We start from the raw sequence: 14,416 nt of genomic DNA on the forward strand, positions 1-14,416 counted from the left end.
AATATTACTGATATTAAATAAATAAAAATTGGAATTCCAACAAGTGCTGCATTTAATATGAATCGTTTTCCAAAACACGGGAAATTTAAAACTTTAAAAATTAAAATCCATAAATCCAGGAGTCCATAATTCATAAACCGAATTAAAAGTCAAAGACTCCCAAAGGGGTTACATAACTTTCTCAAAGCTAAAAATGTAAACATCTATATACATATACAAAATTATCCCCATGCTAGCCCTCGCTCCACGTCTAAGTGTCTCCTGGCCCACCTGTCACATCATCTGCTCCCGGATAACAAGTTATCTGATCATCGCCACACACACACATAAAGGGTGAGCTATGCACAACATATATAAACAAGACATGATATAAATATGTTTCCCAACCCAAAATAACATAACTAAATTTATAATTACTAAATCACCCAAATCGTGACCTCATAGTCTTTCATGAGTCATATGCATGAACTAAGTCTTGGGACTTCCCTGTGCTACCACGAAACTAACTCATTCGTGGTCCAACCCTATGAGCCTATCCCGCTCATAGTCCTGCCCTACAGACTCCTCGCCTGTAGTATAAACATCCAAGTCTCATAACTTGGACCCTGGCACGCACGCAATCACCATACTATGGACTCCTCGCCCGATAGTAGCCGACGGGAACCTCACTGTTCCTTGCCCATCGTGCGCCCGACATATGCAATCACCATACTAAGGACTCCTCGCTCATTAGTAACCGACGGGAACTCAACCAGTTCCATGCCCATCATGTGCCAACCACCGAGCACATCCCAGACCCCTAATGGACTTAGTCCTTCAAGCCCACACACCACAACACATGCATATACAACCTAACCATGGTATAACAACCAAACCCACTCACAAGCACATAGAAACATAGTAAATCGCATAAACTCGCTTAAGCTATGGACCTCTCGCCCAAGCTAAGTCCCCAGCCTCGCTTAGGCTAGCCCATCTCGCCTGAGCGAGCGTAAAACAGCAACAACACCAAGTTATCTCGCTTAGGTGAGATCCTCTCGCTTGGGCGAGTTCATCTCTCGCCCAAAAACACAATTCAACTTGCCTGGGTTAAAATACACGCAAAACACCACACTTGACCATTACATCTCGCTTAGGCGAGGTCATCTCACCTGAGCGAGACCCTAGTTCGCTCAAAACCCACAAACCCTCGCCTAGACGAGAAATCGCGCTCAGAACCCTCATGTCACTTCGTGATTCCGCTTAGGCGAGCGCCTCTCGCCTGAGCGAGAGACAATTCGCTCAACACCGATACTGGGTCGCCTGGGCGAACCAATACTCAACGCGAGACCCTGCATCTCTCGCCTAGGCGAGATGGACTCGCTTGGGCGAAAATTGCAGAAACCCCCCTCTGATCACACGCGAAAACAACCAGAATACGTACACTCACAGCAACAACACGACCCAATACGTTAAAATCAACAGCACGTATTATGAACATGGTATATCTCCCATTTGATTCACCAAACCAAGAGGGTTTGACCATACACAACCACATACAGTACCAAAAACCCTCATAAAATTACACCAAACACAAAAAGACTTTATGCGCATGATCAACCAACCAAGTTCTCTCACACATTGCACCTTTTACCAAAAATTCATTCAACACTTCAACCAATTGACAAAACGCAGATGCACATACAATATTCGTACAATAAACTCAGCACCCCTAACCTGGATTATTGAATTAAAATTGGATGAAATTTGATGTTCCTTTGCTCACCACGATTCTACTTCGGACCTCACCCAATTCAACCTCTGAAACACCCAATTCACCTCTTCACTCTCTAAAATTTCATCTCCCTCTCTATAGGCAAAATTCCAAACTGTAGAAACCCTCTTTTCTCTTCAATTTCGCCTTTTATATGTGGCTCAATGTAGGTTAGAGAAAAAAAAAACGATTTGGACTTAAGTATGGGCCTAATGGCTACTCAAGTCATTTAGTGGAAAGGTTTCACAGCGCCTAATAGTTATCCTTATGCTAGGTTCTCTTTACCCCTTCACATTCATACCAATCTAATAGTTAGCAAAAATAAAGCTTATTCTTTACCCTCCAAGGTTTGAACCCATGACCTTCCACTCATAAGGCCAAAGCACAACCACTATGCCAAATCACATTTTGGTAACATAAACAATCATAACAAGTTTACATTTCAAATTCCACATTCTTACATATTATTAAAACAAATCATAAAACAACAACACATAATTAGCATACATAGGACTCGAAACCAAGTCCTTTCACACAATCAAAGTACTCTCAACCATATGAGCTAGCACTTTTCCACGTCACCTTATACAACAATTAATGTCATAAAGACGCCTTCTGCCCGCATTTATTAATTAATTAATTTTCTCGGGTCTTACAATTCCCCCACCTTTAAAAGTTTTCGTCCTCGAAAATAAAACTTACCAGTAAAGAGGTGAAGATAGGACTTCCTCATGAGATCTTTCATCTCCCAAGTCATCTCTTGGGTTGCCTCGTCCCAGAGAACCTTCACGGTCCGTATCTCCCTCCCTTTGAGCTGTTTGACTTGAGAATCTAGAATCCTCATCGGTCCAACTCCAAGAGTCAGGTTCTCACACACCTGAACATCATCCTGCTCCAGCACATGAGTAGGATCCGCCACATACTTTCTCAACTGTGATACGTGGAAAACATTGTGCAGGTTTCCCAAGTGAGGTGGAATGCAATCTCATACGCCACCGGTCCAATTCGCCTCGTAATTTGATATGGACCGATGAATCGAGGGGTCAACTTCCTCGACTTCAATGCTCTCCCAATACCTGCTGTAGGTGTAACTCTGAGAAATACGTGGTCACCAGCCTCAAACTCAAGTGGCCTCCTCCTCTTATCTGCGTAGGATTTCTGCCGACTCTGAGTTGCACGCACGCGTCTGTTGTAAGAACTCTGGACCAAGTACCACAACTTCCCCATCATGCTGCCAACACAAAGGTGTTCGACACCTCCTGCCATACAAGGCCTCATACGGTGCCATTCCAATGCTGGAATGGTAGCTATTATTATAAGTGAACTCCACTAGTGGTAGCACATCACTCCAAGTCCCTAGGTGATCCAGAACACACGTTCTCAATAAGTCCTCTAGAGACTGTATGGTTCTCTTAGACTGGCCATCCGTTTGAGGATGATATGCCGAGCTCATCTTCAACTGAGTACCCAAAGTGTTCTGCAACGATTGCCAGAACCTCGAGGTAAACCTTGGATCTTTATCCGATATGATACTCTCAGGCACACCATGTAATCGGACTATCTCCCTGACGTACAACTCTGCCAGCTTATCTAGGGACATCTTCTGATTAATAGGTAGAAAGTGAGCGCACTTCGTCAGTCGATCCACTATTACCCATATAGAATCATGCCCCCTCACTGACCTCGGTAGATGAGTAACAAAATCCATGGAAATGTTGTCCCATTTCCACTGGGGAGTCTCAAGAAGCTCTAACGTACCACCTGGCCTCTGATGCTCTATTTTCGCTTTCTAACACACTAGGCAAGATGCTACATAGTCTGCCACATCAGTTTTCATACCAGTCCATCAGAAAGTCGCCTTCAAGTCCTTGTACATCTTAGTCATATCTAGGAGTATGCTAAGACGACTCTTATGCCCTTCATCCAAGAGCATTTTCGTCAACACCCGACTGTTGGGTATACATACCCTCTCTTTGTATCGCAGGATGCCATCTCTACCCATCCTGAAGTCTTTTCTCTTTTCTATGCCCAATTCACTAATGATATGCTGAAATTCCTGATCCTTACCCTATTCCACCCGAACCTCATCAAAGAATTCATTAGTGATCTTCAACATGCTGCACCGTATGTGATCTGTCTCCATATCCAATCCCAGATTCATATCTCGCAGCTTATCGATCAACTCCAACTCCTTAATCATCATGGCCGACACATGAGATTTCTTCCTGCTCAAAGCGTCTGCTACAACATTAGCCTTACCAGGATGGTATAATAGCTCAAAGTCGTAGTCCTTCAGGTATTCCATCCAGCGCCTCTGCCTCATATTCAATTCTTTCTGATCAAACAAGTATTTCAAGCTCTTGTGATCACTGAATACCTAAAACTATGCCCCATACAAGTAGTGCCTCCATGTTTTTAAAGCAAAAACCACCGCCGCCAATTCTAAATCGTGTGTAGGATAGTTTTTCTCATGCACCTTCAATTGACAAGATGTATAAGCAATGGGTCGTTTCTCCTGCATCAACACACAATCTAAACCCTGGTATGAAGCATCACAGTATACCTCAAACGTCTTGGCGGTGTCAGGAATAGCCAATATGGGTGCAGTAGTCAATCTCCTCTTCATATCCTCAAAGCAGACCTCACACTCGTCTGTCCAAGAGAAAGGCTGATCCTTCCTAGTGAGTTGAGTTAAGGGACTCACCAACTTGGAGAACCCCTCCACAAACCGCCTGTAATAACCCGCCAGACCCAAGAAGCTCCTCACCTTAGTAACCGTTTGTGGTCTTTCCCACTTCACCACTGTTTCAATCTTCGCTGGATCCACCGATATACCTTGGGCTGAGATTACATGACCCAAGAATTGTACCTCATCCAACCAAAATTCACACTTTGACAACTTCTCATACAGTTTATGCTCTCTGAGAATTCCTTGCACCACTCTCAGATGACCTGCATGTACATCCCGATCCTCCGAGTATATCAATATGTCATCAATAAACACGACAACAAACTGATCAAGGTACAGTCGGAATATTTTGTTCATGTAGTCCATGAAAATAGTAGGAGCATTTGTCACCCCGAACGACATCACTACATACTCGTAATGGTCGTATCGTGACCTGAACGTCGTCTTCTGCACATCCTTCGGTTTGACTAAGATCTGATGGTATCCAGACCTCAAGTCAATCTTAGAGAACACTACGGCTCCCCTCAGTTGATACAACAGATCATCTATCCTCAGCGGCGGATACTTATTCTTTATGGTTAGCTTATTCAACTGACGGTAGTTAACACACAACCTCGAACTGCCATCCTTTTTCTTTACTAGCAGTACCGGTGCTCCCCAAGGTGATGCGCTCGGCCGAATGAACTTCTTCTCAAGCAAATCTTCTATTTGCTTCTTCAACTCTGCCAACTCTACGGGTGCCATTCTATACGGCGCCATGGATACTGGGCCAGCCCCAAGGATGAGATCAATGGAGAAATCCACATCCCTACTCGGTGGCAACTCGGGTATTTCATCTGGAAATACGTCGGCATACTCCTCCACGACTGGAATCACACTGATCTTCTCGGCGGTACTATTCTTTTCTGCATGAGCCACTATCATAAAGCAGGTGGCTCCGGCTTCTACTTCGTTTATCGCCCTCTGAGCCGAGATTAACTCCAGTCCTTCATGCTCTAGGATACCAAGTTTCCTAGCCAAAGGAACTCAATGTTCTTGCACAAGACTTCTTAGATGGAATTAAATTAAAGACTAAGATGGCACACATTAAGCTACAAAGTAAAAACAAAGCAAGCAAATCAAAAAATAAAAATGTAAACTTCTTACTAAACGACCCAAAGGCGAGGCTTGTTGGTATAAGATACACTCACCATCTACAAGCGCTTTACTATTTGATTTAAAAGGTTCTAATTAAGAGATGAGAGAACACCTAAGGCACCCCCAAGACACTTAATTAGGCCAAAATACACAAGGAATTAAAAACAAGATTACAACTCAATAGAAATACAATCACAAATGAATTACAAAATTAAAAGCTCTTCCAAGTCCTTCTTCTTTTATTTTCGATTTTGCTCTCAAGTGTTTACTCTCTTGCACTTCCACTTGTTGATTTCACCCAAGAGGAATATTATTCAAGGCTAGGTACTCCACTTCCTAGGATGCTACCTTAGGAAAGTTAGCACACCTCGAAGTAGGAAACTATACCATATATGATAACCAAACTAAAATAGACCAAGAAAGTAAAGCAAGAAAAGCACAAAAATTAGAAATCCTAAACTCAAATAGAGGATTGTCAAGACATACACAATGAATTTAAAAAAAAAAAAAAAGACAAACAAGAAATTAAGGTATAGAAATAAGATAATCACTCAAAAGAAATACCTAAAGAAAGGCACTAAAATGGATTATAAAAACCAAAATTAAGACTAGAATTGAATGGATGCTTCTTGTTTCTCAAGGTCGTTTGCTATTTGTACATATTTTCACTCAATTAGCTCCATAATCGAGACTGCAAGTGCAGCAAATTACAAGATACATAACTCTAAAGTTTAAGCAATTTAAACAACACATTTTAACTAATAGTATTGATTCTAGTGCATTCTTTTTGTCAATTTTCTTTTACACTTTTTTTCAACTCTTTTTGTACTTTTAAGACATTTATATCTCTTTTCGAGTAACACAAAAAACACTAAAACTGAATCACCACTACACCATATTCAATACATCCACAACTTGCAATAAAAATAAAGAAGCTACTAATTGGATGAAATCTAATTGAATCAAAATATGGAATAGAAACTCAAAGAAAAAATAATAGACTCCTAACTCTAATGAATTGTTTATGATTTAAAAACAAGTAAGAACTAAGATTGAAAAGCAAAAACACTCAAAAAGGACAATAGTATATGCGTATCACAAACCAAAGTAGACACATAATGTTTTTTCAAAATTCAAACGGCTAGAACTAGGAATTTATGACAAATATAGACTAAGCATGACTTCTAGACACAACTTATGAATCTTAAAATCAAAACTACAATTACTCATAGAAAATGCAAAAACACACACGATAAACACAATTGAACAGCTAAAGCACGCAAAAATGAAAGTTCAAGAAGAATAATTAACTTTGAACTAAACAAAAAGACAATAACACTCAAACCAATCGGTCAAACAACATCAAGACATGAAGAAAAACAAGTAAACAACTCAAAATTCAAGAAATAATGGAGGAAAGATTTATCCCTTGAAGAGGTTGTGAAAAACCTTGGTTGTAGAGTGGTACGAAAGCAATGAGAATGGGGGAGAATGAGAGTGTTTTGGTACGGTTTAGGCGAGGTTTCCTAGAGAGAGGATTCTATTCTAAGGTAAGCTTAAACAAGAGGCATGTGCACATAATTGGGCAGCATTTCTTTACTCAAATTCAAGCTGAAAGTACAAGAGGGAAGGCCTTTATTTATAGGCCAAAACACCCTACACTAGTTTCCAAAAAGGAGAGCCAAAATTTGAACTCTAGAATTTGAATTTTGGAATCAAGTAAGACATGCTTAAGGTTGACTTGGCACCTAAGCTTTCATGCTTATCACACATTGGTGTGCTAATGAGAAAGCCTTGCTCTCAAGTACATGCTCAAATTAGGGTTTAAGAGAGCCTAATCCATATGTCTCACATTATGGTCCAAAACTAGGTTTATCTCCTTCTAGGCCCAAACTACTATATAAGGACCAAGTCCAAAACATGGTCCAAATAAAAAATCCTATACTACTACATAATATAAAGCTTAAAATATTACTATTCTAATATTTACAAAAGAATTCTAGGTCTTTATATCTTTCTTAATCTAGATGAACATCTTGGACATGCTCAACTCAAGTGAAGTTCAATCTTCTTGAATTCTTTTAACCATTAATATAGTGGTTGATCCTTTGTTTAGGGATTTGGCATCAAACATTAGAAATAGAAAAAATTTTAAAATAAAGATTTTAAAATATTTCGCTTAAATAAAATATTGTTGTAAGAAAAAGTATCAAATAAAATTCTTTTGATGAGTGACTTCATTTCTCACATTCAATATCTTAAGATTTTAAAATTGAGCCAAAAAGAAACATAAATTATGTACGTGTTTCCACGCAAGAAGAAAGAAAATTAATCAATGCTAAAAAAAACAGAAATTGTATTTTTCTCTTTTCATATACAAATATGATAATGTGACAATTTTGGAGGAGTCTTTTAGTATAAAGTAATTGTGGTGATTATAAAATTCTATATAACAACGTGATGACCTGTAGAAATTATAAGTAAACAGGAGCACGAGTTTGATTAGAGTTATTAATTTATGGACGACTTTCTTTGAGTGTGACCTATACTTACTTTTAATTTAAAAGACTAACTAACAATTAAAATAGTAACGCTCATATAGTTTAATTTTATGCATTATCTTGGTATCGCAATAGAGATTTTATATTTTAAATCAGTCAAAATGTTATAATATAATCTTTAAAATAGTCTCTTTAAAATAGTCTCTATAAAATATCAAATTTACCGTACATATCAAATTAAAAGACAATATCACTTTTAAATTATAGGTGTGTTGCAATTAAATTCATGGGCACAACAAAATTATTAGTGCTTTATTTGCATCTATACATTTAATGTTCTTGTGTAAAGAAGGTGGCGGCGTATTTGGTAAGAAAGAGTTTTTGAACGAGAGTGATTTGTGGGGCCGTATAAAAATTTTGAACAAGTAGAGCACGGAAAGAAGAGAATTCTCATAAATAGGGATGTCAAAAAAATCCGTACCTGCAGGTATCTGCGGATAAAACTCGTAACGGGTAGAAAATAAATATCCGTATGTTAACGAGGCGGGTACGGGTATTATAGTATTTGTACCCGTGGATACCCGTACTCACTAAACTTTAATTCACAAAAGTATCCTAATATTTATATATATATATATATATATATATATATATATATATATATATATATATTAGTAAAAAACATTCAAGCCTAATTTTTTCTAAGTTGCACATCTTGTCTTCTGTCTTCATCCTTCAAACTTCAAGTATTAGTACGTTGTCTTCTTCCAAGTACACCCATTGACATTCTTCTCTTTCCTTTATTTGAAATTGGGCATATACATCAAATCCTATATAGACAATGACGTTTATGGTATGTTTGTTGTAAAATGATGTAATCAAAATGAGAATTCTTGGCACGTGGCAATTGAGGTTTATTATTTGTTTATTTTGTTTATTTTTTAGGAATCAATTGGAGAAAGTGGACTTTTTTATCAAAACACTAATTAAAGAATTTTCATTGTGTTCAACGTCATTTTATATTTACTTTTATAATTATTTGGACTTATATAACTTGAGTTTATTTGAAGTTTATTTAAAATTTATGACAGTGATGTATTTTATTTTATTTTATTTGAATTTATGATTAAATATTTTTTTTTAAATAATTTTGTAAATACCCGCGGTACCCGCGAATATGAAAAAAATAGGCAGGTACCCGCATATAACGGATATCCGACGGATATGGGTACGGATACGGGTACGGGGCAGATATTTATCTAGCGGGTATGGTACGGGGGAGCTACTACCCGTACCCTACTCGCCCCATTGACATCCCTACTCATAAATGTGTCCTTTACTTTTGGGTATTACTATTATTTTTTAATTAATGTCATTTTACAAAATTAACGAGTCGGGCAAGTTTTAAATATTTAAACTTTGATGGCTTAGGCGAATATTTTTATCAATTTTTTTGTTGGGTCAATGTTGCTTATGTTAGTATTTGTAAAGTTGTCTAATAATTTTTTCAGCAAATATTTCTTTTATTCCTAAAATTGAAAGGGAGAATATATAATTGACTTTCGTCCTATAGCGATAACTAATTTTTGTTTCAAAATTATTACAAAAATTTTAGTTGATATAGGCTTGTGGTGATTACTACTAGGATTATTTCTTCTAATCAAAGTAGTTTCATTAAGAGGAGTAGTGTTAAATATTGTATTTGTATTATTTTGAAGCTATTAATCTTCTTTCTAAAATGATCAAGAGTGGTAATATAACCATCAAGATTGATATAACAAAGGTTTTTTATTCCATCAATTGTCATTTCATAATTCAAGTGTTGCGTTGTTTTATTTTTCATGAAGATTTTTTGACGTGGATTCTACATATCTTGCAATATGATTATCTTTCCATCTAAGTTAATGATGATTTGGTTGGTTACTTCACTTGTGGTAAAAGGGTTACACAACGGGGTCCACCCTCTCATTTGCTTTTTGGTTTTGTTAATGAGGTTTTGAGTAGGGACATTTCAGTTCTTATTTCTACGAAGCTTATGCTTCCTATGGTTTGTAGGGGTACGCAATTTCCTTCTCATACTCTATATGTTGATGATAGGAGATACTAAAACCCTACAACATTTGATATCTTTCTAGCATATGTATGACACTTTCTTTGGTCAATGGATGAGTCTTGCTAAAAGTCACTTTTACATTGTTGATGTTTCTTCTTCTTTTGTTAGAAATCTCAAGAGGCTTCTCTCTTGTAATCAAGGATATCTTCCTTTTACTTATTTGGGTGTACCAGTGTTTTGGGGGGCTCTTAAGACACAACTTTTTCAGCCTTGGTTGATAAGATTCGTAATGAGCTTGCTTCTTGGAATGGAAAGTTGCTTCGTATGATGGGGAGAATTCAACGAGTAAATTCGTTAATTTTTTGGTTGTTGTCTTATAGCTTTCAAGTTTACAAATGCTTTATTAAGTTATTCTTAAGGTGGATCATTGGATTCAAAATTTTGTTTGGATTGGGGATACACAAAAATGGGGGTTGTTCATTGCTAAATGATCTATCTTGTGTGATTTTAAAGTGAATGGTGGTTTGTAGGTTACTAATATTCAACTAAAAAATAAAGCCTATCTACTACATTTAACTTAGGAGTTTGCTTACAGTAAAATGACTTGGTTAAACTCATGCATATTCAATTTCTGAAGTCTAATTATAAAAAATATATGTACTTTAAATCGTCATCAATTTGGATTGGTATTGAAGATGCAATGACATTGTTCTTGAAAATACTATTTGGATAGTAGGTAAGGTTGATTTTGTTAATCTTTGGAATAAACGTTGGTGTTCCAACATTTGCATATCTAAATTGACAGGAATCCCTTATTTTGATAGAATAATGTTATACTTTGTTGTTCATTCAACTTGGACAGGTACTCACATGAATTTCCCTCTTTTTGTTGCCAATTGATGTGATTTTTCTTCTTTGATGATTAATGAGGATGATGATGTGCCTAATTGAATTATGGATGATATTGGTGTCCTTTCTCAAAAAGTTGTTAAAAACGTTTACCCTTTTGGTATGGAATGTGTGGATTGGGGGAATTTGATTTGGATGAATATTGTTCCATCAGCTAAAACTTTGGTTCTTTAGAAGTTGTTGTATGGTCACTCACCTATCAATTTGGAGGTTAAAATAATGGGTGTGGTTTAATGCTTTATGTGTTCTTTGTGTAGGAACAATGTTGATTCTTTATCTCATTTGTTATTTCATTGTTCTATGGCTATGCAATTATGGGAATGATTGAAAGGTGTTTTTCAAGATTTGCAGTTTTCCTCTTTGAATTTGGGTGTTCAATTTATGAAGTCTCCTTGTAGTCTTTTGCTTAAAGTGATTAAAGTGATTGTCATTACTACAGTTATTTAAATGATTTGGAGCATGAGAAACCATAATAGATCTTAGTTTTCATTTGCTTTTACTTCTATTTTTTAAATTAAGGAATTGATGTGTATGATTGGAAATAAATCTAAGAAACATGAGTAATATGATCTATTTTTTTATGCTGAAATTCTTCAATATTAAAACTAAGGAGAGTATGGTGGTTTCATTTAAGAGTGTAATATGACAAGTTCTATATTCTAATTGGCTTAAGACAAATATTGATGGTTTAGGTTGCCCTGACTTAGCTACATGTGTTGGTATTTTAAAAGAAAATTGGGGTGAAGATGTAGGTCATTTTTTAACTTTTGTTAGGAGTGCGAATATTTATTTATGTTAAGTTTATAGAGGTCATTTATGTTTTGAAGCTTGTTTGGAGGGAGGATTTCCGGAGGCTTTGGTTAGAGAGTGAATCTACACTTCAGTTTGTCATGGTTTCTTGGATCAATGAGTGGTTCCTTGGAGTCTTTGAGGGCAACGACATCGGTGCATGTATTTTTTGCAAGTATTTACAGCTCAAAGTTTCTCATGTTTTTCGTGAGGAAAATCATTGTGCTGATAAATGTACTAAGTTATCTTTTCTTCATAGATAACATTATAAGTGGTTTAATATTTTACCTCTATGTATTTATTTAGATTTTTTTTTTCATAATAGATATAATTTGTCCATGTTTGGTGAATTATAATTTTTATCATAGATTAATTATGGTCTCTCATATTTTATATTTTTATTTTTATTTTAATAAATTTTCTTGTGATAACAAATTATATATTGAACTTTCAGATTTCAAATAATTTAGATATTTCAAACATTTAGAAATATATTTGAACTTTGCATGCTTATGTTATGAAAATATACAAAATTAAAAAATTCCAGAAAAACTAAATATCAAAAATTAGGAGTGTGCTCATAAAATATTTTAGGATTAATCATTTAATGAACGGATCCATAATCATGAAATGTGTGATGTTTTATACACAATGATTTACTCTAAACTCTTCTTTTTAACAAGGAATGATTTGATGAAGAATTAAAATCATCCAATTTTGAATAGTGAGACAAAATTGTACTTTGTATCTAACTAAATAGTAAAATTCAGCATTTAATAATAATTTAAAATTCTCAATTTCTAACAATTTAAGCGTATCAAATAAATCTTTCTTTACCGTTATATATTTTTTTTATACGAAAATATGAATAATTATGCACAAGTAATACTAATCATTCTTTAGACCATCACTAAATAAGATAACATTAGGTTCTCCTTTAATATTTGTATTCATCAATACAAAATAGAATTATCTTCTAATTCCTATATATTAAAATTTCTGTAACTTTTCAAGATTTAATATCATCTTATTACTATTAGTTTGGAATAATAATATCCTTAATATCTTAATATATAGTTATTCATAACAAAGATTCAACAATTAATTTGTAATTAATTTTATTTAATTTGTAAAGTAAGAACGATTCAGTCATTTTTAAATTTTTACGTTTGTATTTTATCATATTTATAAATTTGTTTATTTTTATTTTATACAATTATTTTTTTTATTAACGGTATTTTACTTTATAGTCCGTTTCTTCCATTTTTATTATTTATATTTAAAAATTAAATATGTTTTTATTACTTTTTTGTGTAAAATTTGAATTTATTATATTTGATATTTTAGTATATTATAGTTTCAAATTTTAAAAATGGATGATTATAAATCTTTTAAAATTATTTGATATGTCAAATATATTTTTTATTAAAAGTTAAATTATTTATATATATTATTATTTTAGTATCAATTGAAAAATGCAATTAATATTTTAAGAAAGTTAAATATAATTGAGTTAAGAAAACTTAGATTCATTTATTTTTAAAATTTGTAAATTATGAATATCAAAATTTCAAACAAAAATATATTTCAATTTCTGTTAAAATTTAAGATTATTAACCCTAAGTATGGATATATTTTAATTAATTTATAGCCATCATTACTTGTTTTTTTTTACTATCGCGAAAAGTCAAGAACTACTAATCATAGGATATCCGATCAAAATCAATCACTTTTGGTTTGATTTCCAAACCAAGAACAGATCAACTTGTTGACGTATACAACTTATCACTTTCTCTCTTTTTAATAAGGAACACTAATAATACTCACCACTCTATGCAACAAAACAATGTTTATTTAAAAATCCCAAACCTAGAATCTCACAATTTTTTTTTTACAATTTTAATTTATATATACATTTTAAATAAATTACATATCAACTTTTTAATTTTTTTTAATTAAAAGCATTAGAAATTAGAGAAAAGAAATAAAAACAAAATTGAGGATTATGTTATATTTTTAATTCAATATATATAGTCTTAAATATGATATTAATTATTTTAGGATTTAAATAATTATTAAATTTAATAACTATTTAAATTTGTAACGAGGATGAGGGAGGGAGGTACTTCAACATAAATGAGGTTCTAATTCAACCGTAGCTTAATTTTGGCTAATAATTTTAAAGTTGTTACTTCTTCAACATAAATTATGTTTTCGGTCACCATTTACAATCATTACTTTTTGTATTTACACTAGTAAAATCTAGTTATATTTTAAATTTTATATATATATATATATATATATTTAATTAAACCGTCACCATTTACAATCATTACTTTATGTATTTACACTAGTAAATCTAGTAATATTTTAAATTATATATATAAAGTTGGATTGGATTTGGGTCTATTCTCCTGAAATTGTAGTAATTTGATATTTTGTTTTTCAATTTTGCTCTTGATCTATTTTTCTTGCAATATGTTGTGGCTGCTTTTTATAATTTTAGTGGTCAAGTTTGAATGGATTTTTGGATCACCATCGTGCATGCATTTTCTTGCTTTCAAGTCGGCCAAATTTCGCTTGAA

At 34.2% G+C, this 14,416-nt stretch overlaps 1 protein-coding gene across 1 annotated transcript; it reads right to left on the bottom strand.

Annotated features, from left to right (window-relative positions):
• Positions 1 to 2,894: 2,894 nt before the first annotated feature.
• Positions 2,895 to 5,366, bottom strand: LOC114189792. The gene is made up of 4 exons (XM_028078484.1): positions 5,091 to 5,366; positions 4,230 to 4,766; positions 3,837 to 4,088; positions 2,895 to 3,542 (listed from the first exon to the last, which is right to left on the bottom strand). Exons 1-4 carry the CDS (start codon positions 5,364 to 5,366, stop codon positions 2,895 to 2,897), a joined length of 1,713 nt encoding a protein of 570 aa, XP_027934285.1.
• Positions 5,367 to 14,416: the final 9,050 nt, after the last annotated feature.

This window comes from Vigna unguiculata, chromosome 1 (genome assembly GCF_004118075.2).
Source record: "Vigna unguiculata cultivar IT97K-499-35 chromosome 1, ASM411807v1, whole genome shotgun sequence".
NCBI classification, from domain to species: domain Eukaryota; kingdom Viridiplantae; phylum Streptophyta; class Magnoliopsida; order Fabales; family Fabaceae; genus Vigna; species Vigna unguiculata.

What these genes read in the sequence shown, in the direction of transcription:
- LOC114189792 (XM_028078484.1), bottom strand. Translation starts at nt 5,366, where the DNA reads ATGATAGTGGCTCATGCAGAAAAGAATAGTACCGCCGAGAAGATCAGT. An exon ending in CATCACCTTGGGGAGCACCG is followed by an intron (nt 4,767 to 5,090) that starts GTACTGCTAGTA and finishes TACCTTGATCAG; the next exon opens with TTTGTTGTCGTGTTTATTGA. An exon ending in ATACATCTTGTCAATTGAAG is followed by an intron (nt 4,089 to 4,229) that starts GTGCATGAGAAA and finishes TTGTTTGATCAG; the next exon opens with AAAGAATTGAATATGAGGCA.